Source organism: Neolamprologus brichardi, chromosome 15, assembly GCF_056152115.1.
Source record: "Neolamprologus brichardi isolate AB-2024 chromosome 15, ASM5615211v1, whole genome shotgun sequence".
In the NCBI taxonomy this organism is placed as follows: Eukaryota; Metazoa; Chordata; class Actinopteri; order Cichliformes; family Cichlidae; genus Neolamprologus; species Neolamprologus brichardi.
In genome coordinates this window covers 28,265,924-28,282,367 of record NC_142118.1, presented here as the reverse complement: position 1 = coordinate 28,282,367, position 16,444 = coordinate 28,265,924, and the positions used below count along the sequence as shown (strand labels likewise).

At 42.5% G+C, this 16,444-nt stretch overlaps 2 protein-coding genes across 6 annotated transcripts in view; one reads left to right on the top strand and one right to left on the bottom strand.

Moving 5' to 3' along the window:
• The window catches only part of tab2 (TGF-beta activated kinase 1 (MAP3K7) binding protein 2), a 42,105-nt gene extending 39,647 nt beyond the window's left edge, over positions 1-2,458 (top strand). For all 5 annotated transcript variants that reach the window (XM_087852633.1, XM_006796227.3, XM_087852632.1 and 2 more), the window contains one exon: positions 247-2,458. In XM_087852633.1, the coding sequence (XP_087708759.1) occupies positions 247-383 (137 nt within the window). In that variant the 3' untranslated portion in view covers positions 384-2,458. The remainder of the gene's footprint in view (positions 1-246) is intronic.
• Positions 2,459-3,367: 909 nt separating this feature from the next.
• On the bottom strand, positions 3,368-14,055 carry LOC102790086 (putative ribonuclease ZC3H12D). The gene is made up of 6 exons (XM_006796226.3): positions 13,936-14,055; positions 12,433-12,836; positions 9,164-9,303; positions 7,041-7,275; positions 6,811-6,917; positions 3,368-4,772 (listed from the first exon to the last, which is right to left on the bottom strand). The coding sequence occupies exons 2-6, from the start codon at positions 12,813-12,815 to the stop codon at positions 3,832-3,834; spliced, it is 1,806 nt and encodes a 601-aa protein (XP_006796289.2). The 5' UTR covers positions 12,816-12,836; positions 13,936-14,055; the 3' UTR covers positions 3,368-3,831.
• Between the last annotated feature and the right edge of the window lie 2,389 nt (positions 14,056-16,444).

Genomic DNA, 16,444 nt, shown 5'->3' with positions numbered 1-16,444 from the left:
TACAAAACTCTGAAGGGAGAAAAATGAAAAAGGAGGGTTTTCCAAATATGAAACAGACACAGTTGGACGCTGTTGTTATTTCATCATCTGATCTGCTTGTTGATGAAGTGGCAGCCTTTTAGAGACTCTTCTCCTTGACACCAAGGCACTATCAGAATATTACATTTAAGTGCTGATAATTACATGCTTATGCTTGTGAAGTTACATCTGTCCCATCCCTCACTCGACTCCTCTTCTCCCTCTCAGACACGGGCAGTAAGAGTGTGAAGCCCATCACAGACCAGGAGGACGAGGGGACGCAGTGGAGCTGCACAGCCTGCACCTTCCTCAATCACCCTGCCCTGATCCGCTGTGAACAGTGCGATTTCCCGCGGAACTTCTGAGCCAACAAGGCTGCGACGTGCTGCCCCTTCCTCTGCCCGCCTGTCTTCTAGCAGATTAGAACAGACCGGGGCTCTGTCTGTTACTTCCTAGATGTATGAAAACCGGGACAGGGCACAGTCCTCGTACATCGTGCAGCCTGTTTTTTTTTTTTTGTTTTGTTTTGTTTTTATTTTCTTCTCCTCTCTATAGGCTTGTAGAACACTGTCCATTGAAGGCTTGACTGGATGGTGTTTACAGCTTGCGTTTCTTACTATAGGCTGGCAGAGTCGGATGATACCTCACCTTAGAGACTGGCATAGTGTGGGGTCCCGTTCTCCCCACCTCCCTTGCTCGACAGGTGACACTTTACACCCTGGGGATACCTCGCTGCTCCCACTTCACAGTATTACAAGCGTGGCCTTGCAGCGTGATTGCGCACATGCACACTCAACACAAATGTGCCTTTTGCTGATTTTTCTTTTTTTTTTTTGTCCCTTTTCTTCTTCTTCTGTGGTGGTGGCATGACTGGGGAAGGGGGGGTGGGAACTGTGTTGAGCCACCGTTCTCCACTTGAAGGGAACTCGTGGACTTTAAAGTTTGTTTGCTGTTTGTAGTGGATGCCAAAGGAGGAACCACCAGTGTTGCTGTCACTCAAACGTGCCTCGTTTCTTCAGCACCATTGTCTGTGTCTCTGATCGTGAGTTACCAAAACGCGAAACAAAAAACGGTTGCATGGTTTGTGTACAGAACACGGAGGTAGAAACTCCCCTCAAGCTTTTTACTGTACATAATTTTAGAATGTGCCTTTTAAAACCGTTCTTCCTCACACTATGAATCACTTGTATTTCCTGTAAGTATAGCTTTATAGACTTTTATTAACTTGTTTTGATTCCCTTCTTTCAACCAAATAAGCACCGTGCCCCCTTTTTAAGCTTTGATTTCTGTGAGAGTTGAAGCCTTGCAGAAGGAGAGGAGTGGAGCTGTTCAAACCCCTCGCAGTCATCATGAAGCTACGTCTGCCCGGCCCGTTCATCGCCCGCGTCATTGCTGAGGTTCCTGTGTATGATCTCCATATGCAGCAAAAGTGGAAGGCGATGGAGGCGTCTTGTTTTTTTTGTTTTTTTCCTCCTGTTTCGTGAGTGTATGTGTGCGCGTGCGAGTGTAAGCGTGAGTGTGTGTTTTTGTTTTCCAGGACACCAATTACGTTCGGGACTGTTGGGGGAGGGTTTGGAGAGGGGAGGGAAAGGGTAAATAACAAACTGCCATCTTATCTGACAACTGGAATGTAGTTTTGATGTTTGGAGGACAACGACACCTCAGTGCAAAGAGACACTCACTCTCCAGTGCAATCAAGAACCATGTCAAAGTGCTCCTGGAACAGTTTCCACGTTGCTGTGTGCCTGAATTGGCTTTTTGTTAGGTACCAAAGGTCAAAGTGAATATATTTCTGTTAAAGGTGTTCCTGTGCCTTACAGTCAGGATTGTTGCATGTTGGGAGCAGGTGAAGCAAAACAAACTGTCTATTCTGCACACTTTGCTTTGGAGCAGTTCATCCTCCTGAGCTTTTATTGCAGAGGGTTTTTCTAAAATGTACTTCCTGTCATGTTTCACTGTGGAACTGTGGATTATGTGAAACAAATTGCATTAGTGCCTTTGTATTAATAACCTGCCCTGTCACATCCAAGTGCCTTTTTTTTAAACCCCTAAAATTTCCTATGACTTTAACTCACTGATTTATGAATTTATAAAAGAATTCTTGTCTCTTAAGCACTTAATGTCATACTTTTTTCTTTTTCCAACCCCCAAAAACCAGTTTTCAGCTTTATCTGCACCTTGGTGTGAAGAGGCAGTTTATTCATGTTTTAATACATGAAAAAAAAAATAATTTGGACATCTAAAGTGTTTTTTGATTTTAGCTGGGAAAACTGTCTTTGTAACAGATAAGTTATTTGTAAAAATTAAAAAAAAAATCTATTCTGAATGTTTGTGCTGCTTCTGTCATGTTCTGAATGTTCTGTCCACTAGATGGCAGTATAGCTCAGTGTACAGGTTGGCTGGGAGATTGTTTCCCTGCAGATGGTTAGATAAAAAGAAATTTATGATGCAGTCTTTTTCAAAATTGCCTAATATAGCAAATTGAAACTATAATTTCCAGTTTTATCTTTATTATCACATTTCAGCGTTTTATCGTGTTACTACCTGCATTTTTATGGCCTATGGACCTTTTATGTCGGCCCTTAAAAAACAAGGAAGAAAGATATTGCAAAAGTCCTCACATGTCAGAGAGCACTCTGTCCTCCCCTTGGTTTATTTCCTGCTTCCTTGTATTTCGTCCCATCTTTTGTAAGTCAACAGCTTTCTGGGAAATGCAACGGTACAATAAACACAAAACAAAATGTCAAACAGGATTAAAAAGAGGCTCAGAAACCCGTGTCTCGGGAGGAACATGCATGTGCTTGACGTGCGAAGGAAAACATCTGCAGCGTCATTACTGGTTGAACAGCGGACCCACTTTAAAGTAGACGTACTCTGCTGTTCCTTATTTGCTGTTCTGTACTGTTCCAGTATGGCCAGAGTTTAAAGTCAGGAAATTGGTGTATGTACACAAATCACTGTGAGCAAAAAGCTCAGCTGGAGGAGATGTACGCAGGGTGGTGGCACTTCTGTACAGACTTTACTTTTCTAATCCAGAAGCTATGTTTGTTTCTCTGATGCAACCCTAGGTGTTAACACAAACGCTCCACCCAAATGGAGTAGCCAAAAGAAGAAAGACCGAAGCGGGTGTAAACAGCTTGTTTCAGATTGATGGCATGCACCAAAATAAGGATCATTTTGAACTGTAAATCATGCACAGCTGCTCTACTAAAGCTACCATCAGAGAGCAATGCCTGTCTTTTTTTTCTTTCTTTTTATTAATGACATTAATGGCATTGAAATTTCACCTTAGCTTCACCTCTATAAGCACAGTTTCAAATAGAAAATTACCCAGTGGTAATGTGGTTTGAGCGCTTTTATTTCTCAGCAAAAACAAGGCATTAGAATTCATATTAAAAACAGATCGATGACATTCTTTACAGAAATATAGAATATAGCGTTCCTCACTTTGAGGCAACATGGGAAAACAACACATGCTGCTTTTATTTAAAACAAACAAAAACATTTTCAGGCTACAATAAGTAGCTTGTATGGAGCTTAGTGCATTGCACTTTTACACTAGGATAAAGAGAGAGCATTCAATCTGCTACATTTTCTGCAGATCGTGTCACTTTGTAATGCTTCAAATGAAGGGTAAGTTTGCATCATGTTCAAGCAAGACAAATCATTTTGCACAGTACAAACTGTCATAATGAATTCACAGTAATTTCGAGAAGTGCTCTCGTTCTTCAGTTTTCACTTTTCTTTTGAATTGAGAACTCCAACGTGGGCTCGGTTTGAAGAAATGTAAAAAAAAAAAAAAGTCCTTGGGATCTAGAAACTGATGTGGCTCCCTCTGTAGTTCTGGATGAGAGAAATCAGTTCAGACATGTCGGACACGTGCGGGTAAGCATTCATAACTTGCTCTACCATGTTCTGGGGGAATAGGGTGCTAAGCTGGATCCTCAGAGCCTTCCTCCGCTCGCTCAATGGGCTCTTAGCCCCACTGCTCAGCCTAGGGTCAGACAGGCTGCCCTGCACCCATGGGTCCCTGGGCAAGCTGTGGGTCTGTCTGTGAGAGGGCTGTCTGTAGTACTGCTTCTCTGCAAATTGAGAGGGAAGCTCCCCATTATGTGGTGGTAGAGCTGGACATGAGCTCCATCCATGCTGCTGGAGGTGGTGGTGGTGCTGCTGCTGGTGGCTGTTTGGGGATAGTCTGGTCTGCTGGTGACAGCACCTGCATTGACTGCACGTGGGGGGCTCACGCGATGCTAGTCCATTTGGCTGAGCGTAGTAACCCCCGTTCAGGCAGATCCTCGGGGCGTTGCCACCATAAGACCCAGAGTACTCATCTTGACTCAGGCTGTAGCTGGCCACCCCGCTGCTGCAGCTGTGCACAGGCTGCTCCCTGCTGTAGGCTATGTCATGGATATAGAGCCTGGACAGAGAGCTGTCCATGGAGCTGAAGGCTTCATCTATATCTGGGCTTGGGCAGTGTTGGAGACTTGAGTTCCTTTGGTTTCTCGGGCTGCTGGTATCCCTCTGACAGATGGACTGCTCCCCTGGCGAAGCCCTGTGTGACAGCTCATCTATGCCCAGAGGTGGAGGGGTGGAGGAGATGTACCTGTGCTCCTGCTGATATGCAGCAGGGGAGATGTTCTTGGCTCTGTCTCTGTCTCTTAGGGCCCTCAGCTCATCAGCCACTGACAACTGGGACTGGTTGGCCCTCTCTGGATGGTAGAACTTACACTTTACTCCATAAGTGCATTTCTTTCCTAAAAGACAAAAATACAAATTCCCAAAATTAGAAATTGTGTCTGGGCCACTACAAGCTAAACTTCAGCTCAGGGTGTGTGTAAAAGCCACTAGAATTACAAACAAATCATCTGCTCTTTGTTTCTTTGGCACTCACAGTGTAAGACACTTTGTAGCTGTCTTATAAATGGATGTCTTTAAGTCCAGTCACTGACTGACCCCTCAGCTAAGCTCTTTCTGAGAGATCAGGGCCTTCTACAAATTTCAAATTCTCCAGTTGCAAGTCACTGCTGAATGAGCGCAGACAAGTGAAGCCAGAGCCCCCTACTGGCTCAGTTTCTCCTCATTTGTTGGCCATAAAGCACATGATTTCAACATTTAACAACCTTACATTTTTTTAAAACAAAAAACTGTACCAGTCATTAAAAAAAGGTTGTGATGTGTTGAAATCTCAGTTTTGTAATGACATCTGGAGACTTTATACTTCCTCTGTGGGCTGAAAAATCATTCTATTCTTATGAAATATTGAGATAATGTCAGGAATACACTGTGGTCAGTCTGGGTTTATCTCCAGCATTTCCCACATTTACTACTTCGCAGTCAGAAAGTCTGGGCCTTACTGTTTTTTCTGGAGGGGGGAAGGTTTACTCCGGTTTCAAACTATTTTACATGCTGGTGATTACAGTTATTAAACTCCACACCAGGTTTAGGGCTGTATTTTAGACACAGGAAACCGGAGTATGTCATAAACTTTCCATTTGGTTGTGCCATATTGGGGAAAATTCCATATACAAAAGTAGACGTGAACTGAACCCCAACTCCGTCTGTGGCCCTCACTGAATTATATCAACTACCAAATGAATGAGCTGTTCACCTGGCTCAACCGTGGTGGATGACCTATTTGGATTTCAAGGTCATTTTTATCAATTATAGGGTGAATTACCACCGCTACCATTCTATATTTAATCATTAGTTATTATTAATTTCTAACTCTATTTCGTCCTGTTTCCCTCCCATCACCCCCAACTGGTCTTGACAGATAGCCGCCTCTCACTGAGCCTGGTTTTGCTGGAGGTTTCTTCCTGTTAAAATTGAGTTTTTGAGCAAGCACTTTGGCAACAGTGGGAAGGAAAGATGGTCATTTGATTGTTGGGGTTAATCGTCTTGTAGGGACTGAGGATTATTTTGAACTGGGAATTATGCAAAGCTACTCACTGCTTAAAGCAGAATATGTCTTCTTCAAAGTAAAATTAGCTTTATCAGTTACTATTGTCTGTAAAGCCTTTCTGACATGTCTCCCCAATGTGATGTTTGTGTAAAGTTGATCAGAAGGTTCCTTTGTAAGTGCGCATGCGCCATTAGCATGCTGCCTGCTGTAACCCTAATTTCCTTCAGGATTAATAAAGTATTCTGATTCTGATTCTGAAAGGTTCTCAGTCATCCAGGTCATCATAGTCTAAGGAGCTTAGAAAGAAAAGTGTCTGGACTTCTTTCGGTTGCTTGAAGATGTTTTACCTCTCATCTGAGAAGCTTCTTGGATGAGAGATGAAACGGCTTCAAGCAACTTAAAGAAGTCCAGATGCTTTTTTTTTCTAAGCTCCTTAGATCAGCTACTATTAAACATAAATACTCATGATGCTAGTGTAAAACAACCTGTTTGTATGTGCTGGTCCTCTGCTGTGTGTGCTGAAGTTTGGACAGGAAATGCTGGTGGGAATCTTCTGATGCAAGAAATGCATCATATTTGCTTACTGTCATGTTTGCTTAACAGCAGTGTGTGTGTGTGTGTGTGTGTGTGTGTGTGTGTGTGTGTGTGTGTGTGTGTGTGTGTGTGTGTGTGTGTGTGTGTGTGTGTGTGTGTGTGTGTGTGTGTGTGTGTGTGTGTGTGTGTGTGTGTGTGTGTATCTATCCCTGGTGACTGAACTTGAAATGGTATCTGCTCAGAAAACAAACCTCTATTTACACAGAAGTTCCATTGATTGTATATGTTTTTTCTTATCTTTAGAGGAGCACAAGGAAGTGTAACATGAGCTGTCTGTTCAAATAGACCGTACTGACCATATGGACAATGCTGCAACTTGTTTTCTGGGGTGCGTGGCTTCTTTCTCAGAAAATCATCAATAGTGGGACCATTCCTGCCCAGAGGATCATCTGGAGGCATAAACCTGCACCGGCACAGAGTTACAGTTAGTCTAGCTGAACACATGGTCCAACAGGGGGGCAAATCACCCCCAATCAGCCATGCAAAACAAGTAACCCCCTTCAACCTGCCCCTTAAGAAGCCTTACTTGTCATTGGCGAATGTGTACATCAGCAGCCTCTCCTCTATGAATTTCTTCCACTGTAGGTTCTCTGTCTGCAGGTCGCGGTAGTTGTCATTGGACACGATGATGCCATCTGAGTCAAAGGCCAGCTTGACTATGTAGCGGTCATCGTAGCACACCACCCTCTTCCCATTTACGCAGCGGGACGGCGTGTACACCAGGATCTTCCTCCTCTCCAACTCGTGGAGAATATGTTGATCTATGGGACAAATATTATACAGGTTAGAGATTACTTTAAATGATGTGTGGTAACGTCCTTGACAGATACGAGACATTTATTCAGGCAGGTGACTGAGGCACCTTGTACTCCATGTGAGCTTTTAATCTTTTCTCAGTCTCTTTGTTTTTATAGTAAACTTCACACCAGGAAGAAACAATTTGTGGATTTTTTTTTACCTGGCACTGATAATGGCAATAAAAGCTGACTGCAGCTTTCAGGAAAGCAGCTATTGTTAGCCGACATGATTGGACATGAACGACGTGTAGGATTTCAGTTTTCATGCTTACACTTCCTCATTGTTTAAGGAGGCTCCATGGGTTCAATACCTGCTTTTCACAACAAAACGAGGTCATAACTATTGGATGGGCTCCATTGGAAGCCACCAGCTGCCAAACAGGATGACTCTAACAGCCAGGAAGAAGGGACAGGGATTTACCAGCAGCCATCTGTTATGTGCCCCACTGGCAAAGATTTTATTTCCTTAAAATCCTCCGAGCTGTGGCTCAGGAGGGTTGTAATAGCAAAGGTACTAAGTACCAGTCCATTTACCATTTTTGTGATTGCTTTGCTAATAACCGATCAGACAGTGTGTGGCACACAGTGTAGTGGCATGCACTGTTTTCTTCAGCATATTTAAATGAACTGCTTCTCTAACAGAAAAATGCATCATTTCCTGTGAAGCACACTTTTTTTTCTGCCTGGAAACTCTGACTGTTTACAAGTTCTGCAGACTACATTAAAGCTTTACACTGATGAACTATAAAAACAACCTGCTTTGTCGACCAGCATAGTTTCAGGTTGGGTTTCTTTATAACACGTGCACACACACAGGCAGCAGGACGTTCAGGCAGTTTCTGTGTATTTGATTATGTTTGAGTCAGGAGTACTGTTGGTAAGCCAAAATTACAATTACAAAAGTATATGAGCTGAGGATGTACTAGTATTCAAATGGCATGATTTAACTGTAACGTAAACACAGATTAAAGTTCCACTGATCAGTATACATTATATTGACAGTGTAATAAACCACCGAGTGTACTGTCACAGTGGCTGCTTGTCTCCATTTAAATGCTCTACTACTCTGTATCATCTGGATTTAGAAATATTAGAATGCATTTGGCACATTAAAGCAGATTCATTCTATGTACTGCATGCTGTATGCTGCAACTACCACTGCAAGCTCCTTTGGAACCCATGTCTGTTGACATCATCAGTCTTATATATGTTGTCACTGATGTGCTTTGCTCTGCAGTCTTCTGCTGTTTTGTGTTTTTTTTTATGTTTGTGCACAGAAAGACCCACTACAAAAGGAATAACATTCAGATTTTATCTAACCCTGAATTGAATAAGCTGAAGAAAATGGATGGACACATGGTCCTAACAGAAATAAAATGAATGACTGCAGCTTTATAATAGGCAGAATAACACATTCCAGTATGTGAAGCAGGAAAGGAGGAAATTCAGTTCAGCTTTATTTATGTCAAATGCCAAATCGAACAACCATCACCTCAAGGCACTTTTATGTAGTAAGGTAAAGACCTTACAATGGAAAAGGGAAAACTGCAACAACCGGATAAACCAAGTAAGCACCTGGCAAAAGTGGGAAGGAAAACCCCTTTTAATAGAAAGACATAATTTCTTCCTGGTTACTGAGCCAAGAATCCCTGTAATCAAATTGAGGATCTTGAATGTAAATGCTGACAAACAAAACGCTAATCAGGTTAATCAGGCTTCACTTCTACTTCACCCTGACCAGGAGGATTCAATTATAAAGGCACTTTTTCATCAGTGAACAAGAATAATTAGTGGAGACTTGACAAACACAGCTGACCTGAGCTGAGTGCACAGCACTGTCAGGTGACCTTACCTGTGATGGGCGCCTCAGGCTTCGGCTGCTCCTTCCTCCACAGGGGGACGAACACGGTGATGTCGCGCATCCCTTTGTCCCAAAACCAGTTTACTGCCAGCTGGAGACCCTGGCACGAAAACACCTTCTTGTTGCCGTGGCTACAAAAAAAAAACAACACATACAAAAGCCCGAGTGAACAACAGAAAAAAGAGCTTCTTCTTTTGCGCGAACGTGCACATTTTGCCCACACATGCTTCTCTCTTTTTCAGGAAACTAATGATGTTGCAATTGTTCACTAGTTCATGATTGCACAAGCACAGAGATAAGTCGTTTTCAACCTAAGAGACTCTTCACGTGAAATTTGTGAGATCATTTATTAATGTTTTAAAATTCACAAAGTGGAAGCTTAAAACAAACAGCCTTCTCCAGCAATGTATTAATCGTGAAAAGGCCCTGGAAATTTTGAGTAAAAACCGAATAAGGTTACATTTCACTACACTGCTGAATTGTGATCATTGTCACACCTAGCCAGGAGAGTCTGAGATAACACGACACTTGTGTTTGTTCTAGTTCAACATTCATTCTTTGGAACAGCTCAACATTTATTCTCTGAAATACAAACCTACTGTATGAAGTCAAAAGGCTTCAGAAGAAGCAAACTGGATCGTTTTGCCTGCAGGAAAAGAAAAAGGCGTGTGCTTGTGGGTGTTCCCCTTCTTTTCATCATCAGGAAGTGGCAAGATACTTTGCATACAACAGGTAACAAAGATAAAGCTTTTGGCATGAGCTAGTTTATGGATCCCAGATAATCTATCTAATCTGCCTTGCATAACTTTACAGATGACTCACAGGTGACACTTTAAAATGATATTTCCTGTCTTGTTTAAGCTCCCAGAGAAGTCGAATGAGACCAGAGGGCTGCACGTTCATTCGTGAGTTAAACGGAACAAAATAAAAGCAACTAATTAACTTTAGAAATTTAAATGAAAAAAATGGATTTTTAAGAATAAATGAACAAATGATTTTTTTTATTTGTGGCTACTATAACCAAAAACAGTGCAGGAATGTAAAAATTAATGCTTTTTATTTATTTATTATTGGTCTATTTTTCATGAATCAGTATTCTGATTCAACTCATTACCTACTTTATTACAGTTGTAAAGTGGTGTTGTTTATGTTTTGATAAACCTGTGCATAGGAGTTACTGAATCTTTTAAACATCACATAAGAGGAAAAAGTAAAAAGCCACTTGAGCTACTTGATTCTGGCCTGTGTCAGACTGTGCTGGTGTTTGGCAGCAGTTTCCAGTGTAAAGTGCCATCTGCTGCTGTAAACATTAAAGCTGCAAGCTTAATAATTAGCTAAAACAGGTTAAAGTGTTCTGTAAAGCTGAGGGGAACTAGTGGGTGAAAAATGGTTTGTCTGTGGGTTTGTCACTGTGAGCGTCTTTCAGATTGGTGATATATAAATCCGTGCAGCTTTAAATCCTCACGTATTGCTAATCAAGTCTCAGTCTGCTGAGTAATGAGTTTACCCGAGCTGCCAGATCAGCAGTTAATACCTCCAAAATGTTTTAAACATGTCTTTTTTTGTACATTTCTCGTGTGAATCGTTCTCTTTTGATAAACGTGAAGAATTACTTGTCACATGTGCTGGAGCATAATGTTTTTTGTGTCAAGAGGGACTGAAGGGACGTGTCATGATTAATCTAGGTATGGGCTCAGAAATGACAGATTTATCAAACCAAGAATGTGGGGGTGTTTCAATCAAAAAACTAAAAAGATGTGGGTATTTGCAAGAATCTTGCAAAAACACGGTGTGAACGGCAATGTGTAGGAGTAGCAGGCTTTTGTTTTTTTGTTGAGTTTTTTTGTTTTGGGTTTTTCTGCAGCTGTCGGGCCTAAAATGTAATTACAGGTAATCCAGTTTCAATAAAGTGCAGCAGTAAAATCTCTTTGATGGATTTCCTTTACATGGCCACAAAAAACTAATCAGGAAGAAAGAGCAGTGAGAGGCTCTGATGATTGAGGACAGGAACTGGGTCTGTTTTTCCCCATGAGACACTCAAGTTCCACTTAAACATGATAAACTGTACGTCAGCTTCAGAGCTGAAGAAGGGAAACAAAACAGGGAGACCGATGAGAGCTACCCCCCACCCCCCACAGCCTCTGAGGTTTCACACCTGAGGCTGGACTACAGTTACACCATCTTACCTGGGAATAAAGCAGTGACAGTAAATATCTGAGCCCTCTTCCTCTTTCAGCTCACTTCATGTCCTTACAGGAATATGCGTAATGAAAACATTGCTCATTTGCTTTTTGTTTTGAATTCATGCCATACCGTCTTTGACTCGAGCGAAAACATTTTTCACTCCAAACTTCCTTGTTATCTACTTTGGGTGGAGGTGCAGATGCCAACCGTGAGATCAAATGGCATTAAAGTACAGTGCTACACGTGTAACAAGTCACGCTCGATACAAACATCACTTAAAGAGCTCAAACCTGATAAGAAAAACGCACTGTGGAATGGTCACTATGTCAAAGGCCCTTCAGGGCACGAACATAATCTGGAATTGAGTGAAAAAACAAAAGGGAGAAAAGTGTCGGCTCAGATCATGTTTTCACTTCCCACGTCTTTAAAGAGGAAGTGTGTTGCAATCACATTTGTGAACTGAAACAAGTTCTGACATAGACAGACAGACAGAGCCTCTGGTGAGAGATTGAAAAGTTAAACCAAAGTTATCCTCATTCAGCCTCACAGAGAGAGGAACGCGTCTCCGCTCTTTTTATTGCCCGCACCTCAAACAAGTGTTTTTTGTTTTGTTTTTTCCAGGAAGTGACGAAGCGTGTTTTCGTTGCTGTAAAAAAATGATTTGCTTCCTTGTGCCTTTGTGCCTGTCTGATGAATAAACTGAGCGATGGGCTTCGGTACAGTTGTGAACAGCTGCCTAACACCCATCGGGTCTGTGGCACAAACTTGGGGTTAGAGTTTAGTTCGCTCTCAGATGTTACCTTTCAAATCAACACTCTTACACACTTGTTCTGTAAAATCAGCTCCATTTCAGAGAGGCGAACATTCAATTAAAACTTTACGGGTGGATGTTGAGAAGCTCAGATAAGATGTATTCATTGCGTTTCACCCCCACCCACTCCGCCTAACACCTGACAGATACGGTTACTCTGATATGATGAAGTATGAAGTTACTGTAGAGCACTGTAACTGGAGGACTCCTTCCACTGTACTTAATGCATACGCATACATAAAGCGAATGTCATGTGCTGACTCACCTCATGGCCACGTTGCTGCCGTCTATAACCACCGGTCTGAATCCAGCTGCCGCTTCTCTGTCCGGTCCCGGTCTGGCTTGGCTGGGGCTGGGGCTGCAGCCTCTGGGCACCAGCTTGGGGCTGTTTGGCACGCTCCTGTTGTTGTGGGTGCGAGTGTGGCACGTCTTTATCAGCTCCTCCAAGATGTCATTGGTCTGGGCGTCGTGCCGGAGGCTCTCCAGTACCCTGAGGATGTCGCTGTAAGAGTATCCTAACTTGAGAAAGCGCTCCACTTTGGCGTCCATGGTTGCCAGCGAATCAGAGTGGCTCCTCTCCTCCTCCTTTGCGCGCTCGGGACCGTCTGGCTGGGGAATCCTACTCTTCGCCTCCTTATTGTGGCTCATCGGCGTTTCCACGGAGACAGCCTGTGTTTTGGAACAGTTGACAAGTGTCAAAAGAGGAGGAGGAGAGGAGAAGGGCGAGGGGTGGAGACAGAGAGTGTCGGTATAAACACAGGAAGCGCAGCTGCGGTCTCACAGGGGTTTTCAGACAAATTGACTGTGGTTGATAGAATCTGCTCTGGTTACCACAACCTCATGACTGCAAACGCTTCACTGACGTCATGCTGGCTAAGAAAGCCCCTGTCTCTCCTCCTCACACACACACACACACACACACACACTAGGAGAGGAAGCAAAGGGTCTGCACTGATCACAGCTCTAATTTTACCTACAGTCACACCCTGCTCTGCCAAATCATGAATGAATGGAACTGATGTGAGCGGCCTCTCCCATTCCACCCGCGTGCTGTTGCGCTCTCTGGAAAACCCCCTCTTGCGCTTCAGGTCCAAACACAGATCACAGTGAGTGTAGAGGTGAAGAAAAAATACTGCTGAATGACTCAGCCCACTTCTTCTGTTTGTCCTCCCACAAAGACAGAGATATTTCGAGTAGGAGACCTTCACAATGTTCTCACACACGAAACCGCTGTGAGGAAGTGTCACTGACCCTTCAGCCTATACCAGACATCCAGAGAAATACGCCATCGCACTTTTGTGCAACGCAGGATGAGCTGATTACTGTACTGCCCTCCGTGTGTTAACGCAACATTTCAGGTATGAGGAAGAAAGAACAAAGCAAACAAAAAGCAATCTAATCAATCGTTTCATCTCTAAGAAGATTGTTCGACCTATAAAAGCTGTTATTATCTCACCAGAACCAACATTCCACAAATATCTGTAAAGGAGAAGCTGTTTTCATCTGACACCACCTACAGTACTGTCAGCAAGGGGCTGCAGTCTGCACAGGCCTGCTGCAGCCTGCAGCAGACCACATCCTCTGCTGATCACTTGGTAAACTGCAAGCTCCTGGCACTGTTTTCTGAAAAAGCCACACTATCTCCCACAACCTCTGTGCTCAGGGCAGACCGCACGCTCTGGACCTGACACCGAGCTACACATGACAAGACTGCACCCTCAGCTCACATTCAGCACAAACAGCAGTCAGACTTTGAGTTCACACTTACAGATACAGCAGGTAGTGGCTCGCAGCATTAATCTCTCTCCCTCTGTGTGTGTGTGGGATCTGCTCTCAATGAGTGACTTACATAGACAAAACCACTGGTCTGTGTGAAGCTGCTCTTATTACTCACTGGAGGAAGTAAAGGCTGCTGAGAAAAAAAGGGGGGGAGAAAAAAACCCTCTATGACCAGTAAGGAAGAGAACATGTAAATAAGCCATCTGAACTTCCTTATGTGCAGCAGCCAGGGCTGATCTGGGATCTGGGAGTCAAAGGGATATGTTTGACCTTTCTCCTCGCTTTTTTTTTTTTTCAGCTCTTGTGGTGTGGTGTGATAACTGAACTGGCCAAGTTAGACCAAGGCTTTAGACTGTTTCCATGAGCTGTTTGACATTTTCTTTTCAATTCAAGTGTGTTTGAGTTGCCTTCAAACACACAATCTGTGCTGATTTCTGCTATTTGTTGTCTGTTATGGGATTATGAGGAAGTAACTCTACTGTCTGGCCTGGCGTTCAGTTGCTTAACATGTTTGTCTGAAACTGCAGGATGGTCACTGAGTGTAGAGTCAAAATTTGCCTGCTATATTTTCCATGGTGTGGCAAAAACAATGGTAGTATGTGTTAATAGTTGTGTTTGAAGTAACATGACTGTCTGATGTGGGCAACGGCCTAAAAAGGAGAGAAAGAAAACTAATGTGGAGTTTCAAAGGTGAGTCAGTCTTGTGAAACAGCTGCTGGTGAAAAATGAAGCCAGTGTGGAAGAAACCTGCAGTTCTTCTAATGGCCACTGGAGGCTTACTCGGTGTAACTCAGAGGTCAACTTTACTAAAAATCTTGAACATAATAACTCAAGAAGGATTTTCAAACTAATACCATATGTGCGAGGAGGCTGAGGGCTAGCACTGCTGGCCACCAGTATTTTTGCTGATCTTTTGGCCATGCTTGGTCTTCTGTAGGATGTAAGGATAGACTAGAACACCCACAGCCATATGTTGCATCTGTCACTCTTGGAAAACTTGTAACCTTGGTGCATATGTGCCTGTGTTTCCCATGATACTGAAAAAAACCCAAATGAACCAAAACAAATATCATCATTTTTTTCAATATTATGAAATTTTGAAATCATTACCTTTCATACACGGCCAGTGAAAGTAAGCAGATACCAGAAAAGTAGTAAACTAATACTACTTTTCTGGTATCGCCAGCTACTGACTATAGTCAGTACCAACAGTATGATTCTCAGTGCTCAGTTTGATACCACATGGGGTTATGTACTGTATGTACTTAAACACAAACCATGAACTCCTTTCACATGCTCTTTCACATGGTGGTGTCAGCGTGTATTTAAAATATTAAAATTATATTTTGATGACAGGACGGATTAAACTGGTTGCAGAGTAGTCTACTAACATTACTACAGGTATAATATTATATAACATAAAAAAAAGTTAATTCACATATTGAGTGATGCCAATACCCAGCATGTTCTTTTGTTACTGAAGTTGGATGCTCTAGTTGCTGTTTACAGACAAAAATGCAAAAAAAAACAAACCCTTTCACTGATTTAGAAGCGTGTATGTCTGCGAACGTCTTTGTGGTGTAGTACTGAGCGGGCAAATCAAATATACACAAGCGACATTCCACTTTGTCAACATGAAACCCAAGGGGAGAAAATATCGCCCAATTATGATGCTGACAAAACCACAAGGTGACATCCAAGCTGACCTGAGTGACACACTTTAATCTTCACAGCATGAAAACAACAATGAGAGTGACATCTGATTCTTCCACAGAGAATCTGTGTCCGCCGCTGCCCGTCAAATAAACAAAAAGGACTTTTGTTCAGAGACACTGCCGTCTTCAATCAGGCACATGAGTGATCAGAAAACTGGGTCTAAACACACAGATGAGATTTTATAAGCTGTACTATATCTATACACAAATAGAAACTGAGTGTCATTCACGCATGCACTGATGAAACTGTGGCATGTTTATAATACAATTATTTCTTCATTCTTTCTTTCTGTTTTTTTAAGTAGGTAACCTGACACCACAGCTGACATAACAGTATATAGTTCATCTGAATTGCTTCTAGTTCTAAGACCTGCTCTGGTCAAAGTGCGCACACTGTGGCGTTGCTCTTTGTGCTCACACAAAGCCTACAGTCTGCTTTTCTAGCTTTAAATAAAAACAGATATGTTTTCAAAGATAAGCAACAGAACGATGACTTCACAATGATGTGATGATGACAACATTAAAAGTAGGGCAGGGAAAATCGAGAACAATATGAATACAGAAGAATAATTCAGGCAATGAGGAACAGGAAAAGTCACAGTCACAATGAAACAGCATTAATGCCGCCCATGGTTTTGTTTTTTTTTTGGGTTTGTTTTTTTGTGTGCATTATCTAACCAGGATGTTGGACATTTAAAAAAAAAAAGAAAATTAAAAAAAACATGAGGAAATAATAAATATTAATGGGGACTAATGTGTGTGTGTGGGAGTGAGTGAGAGATC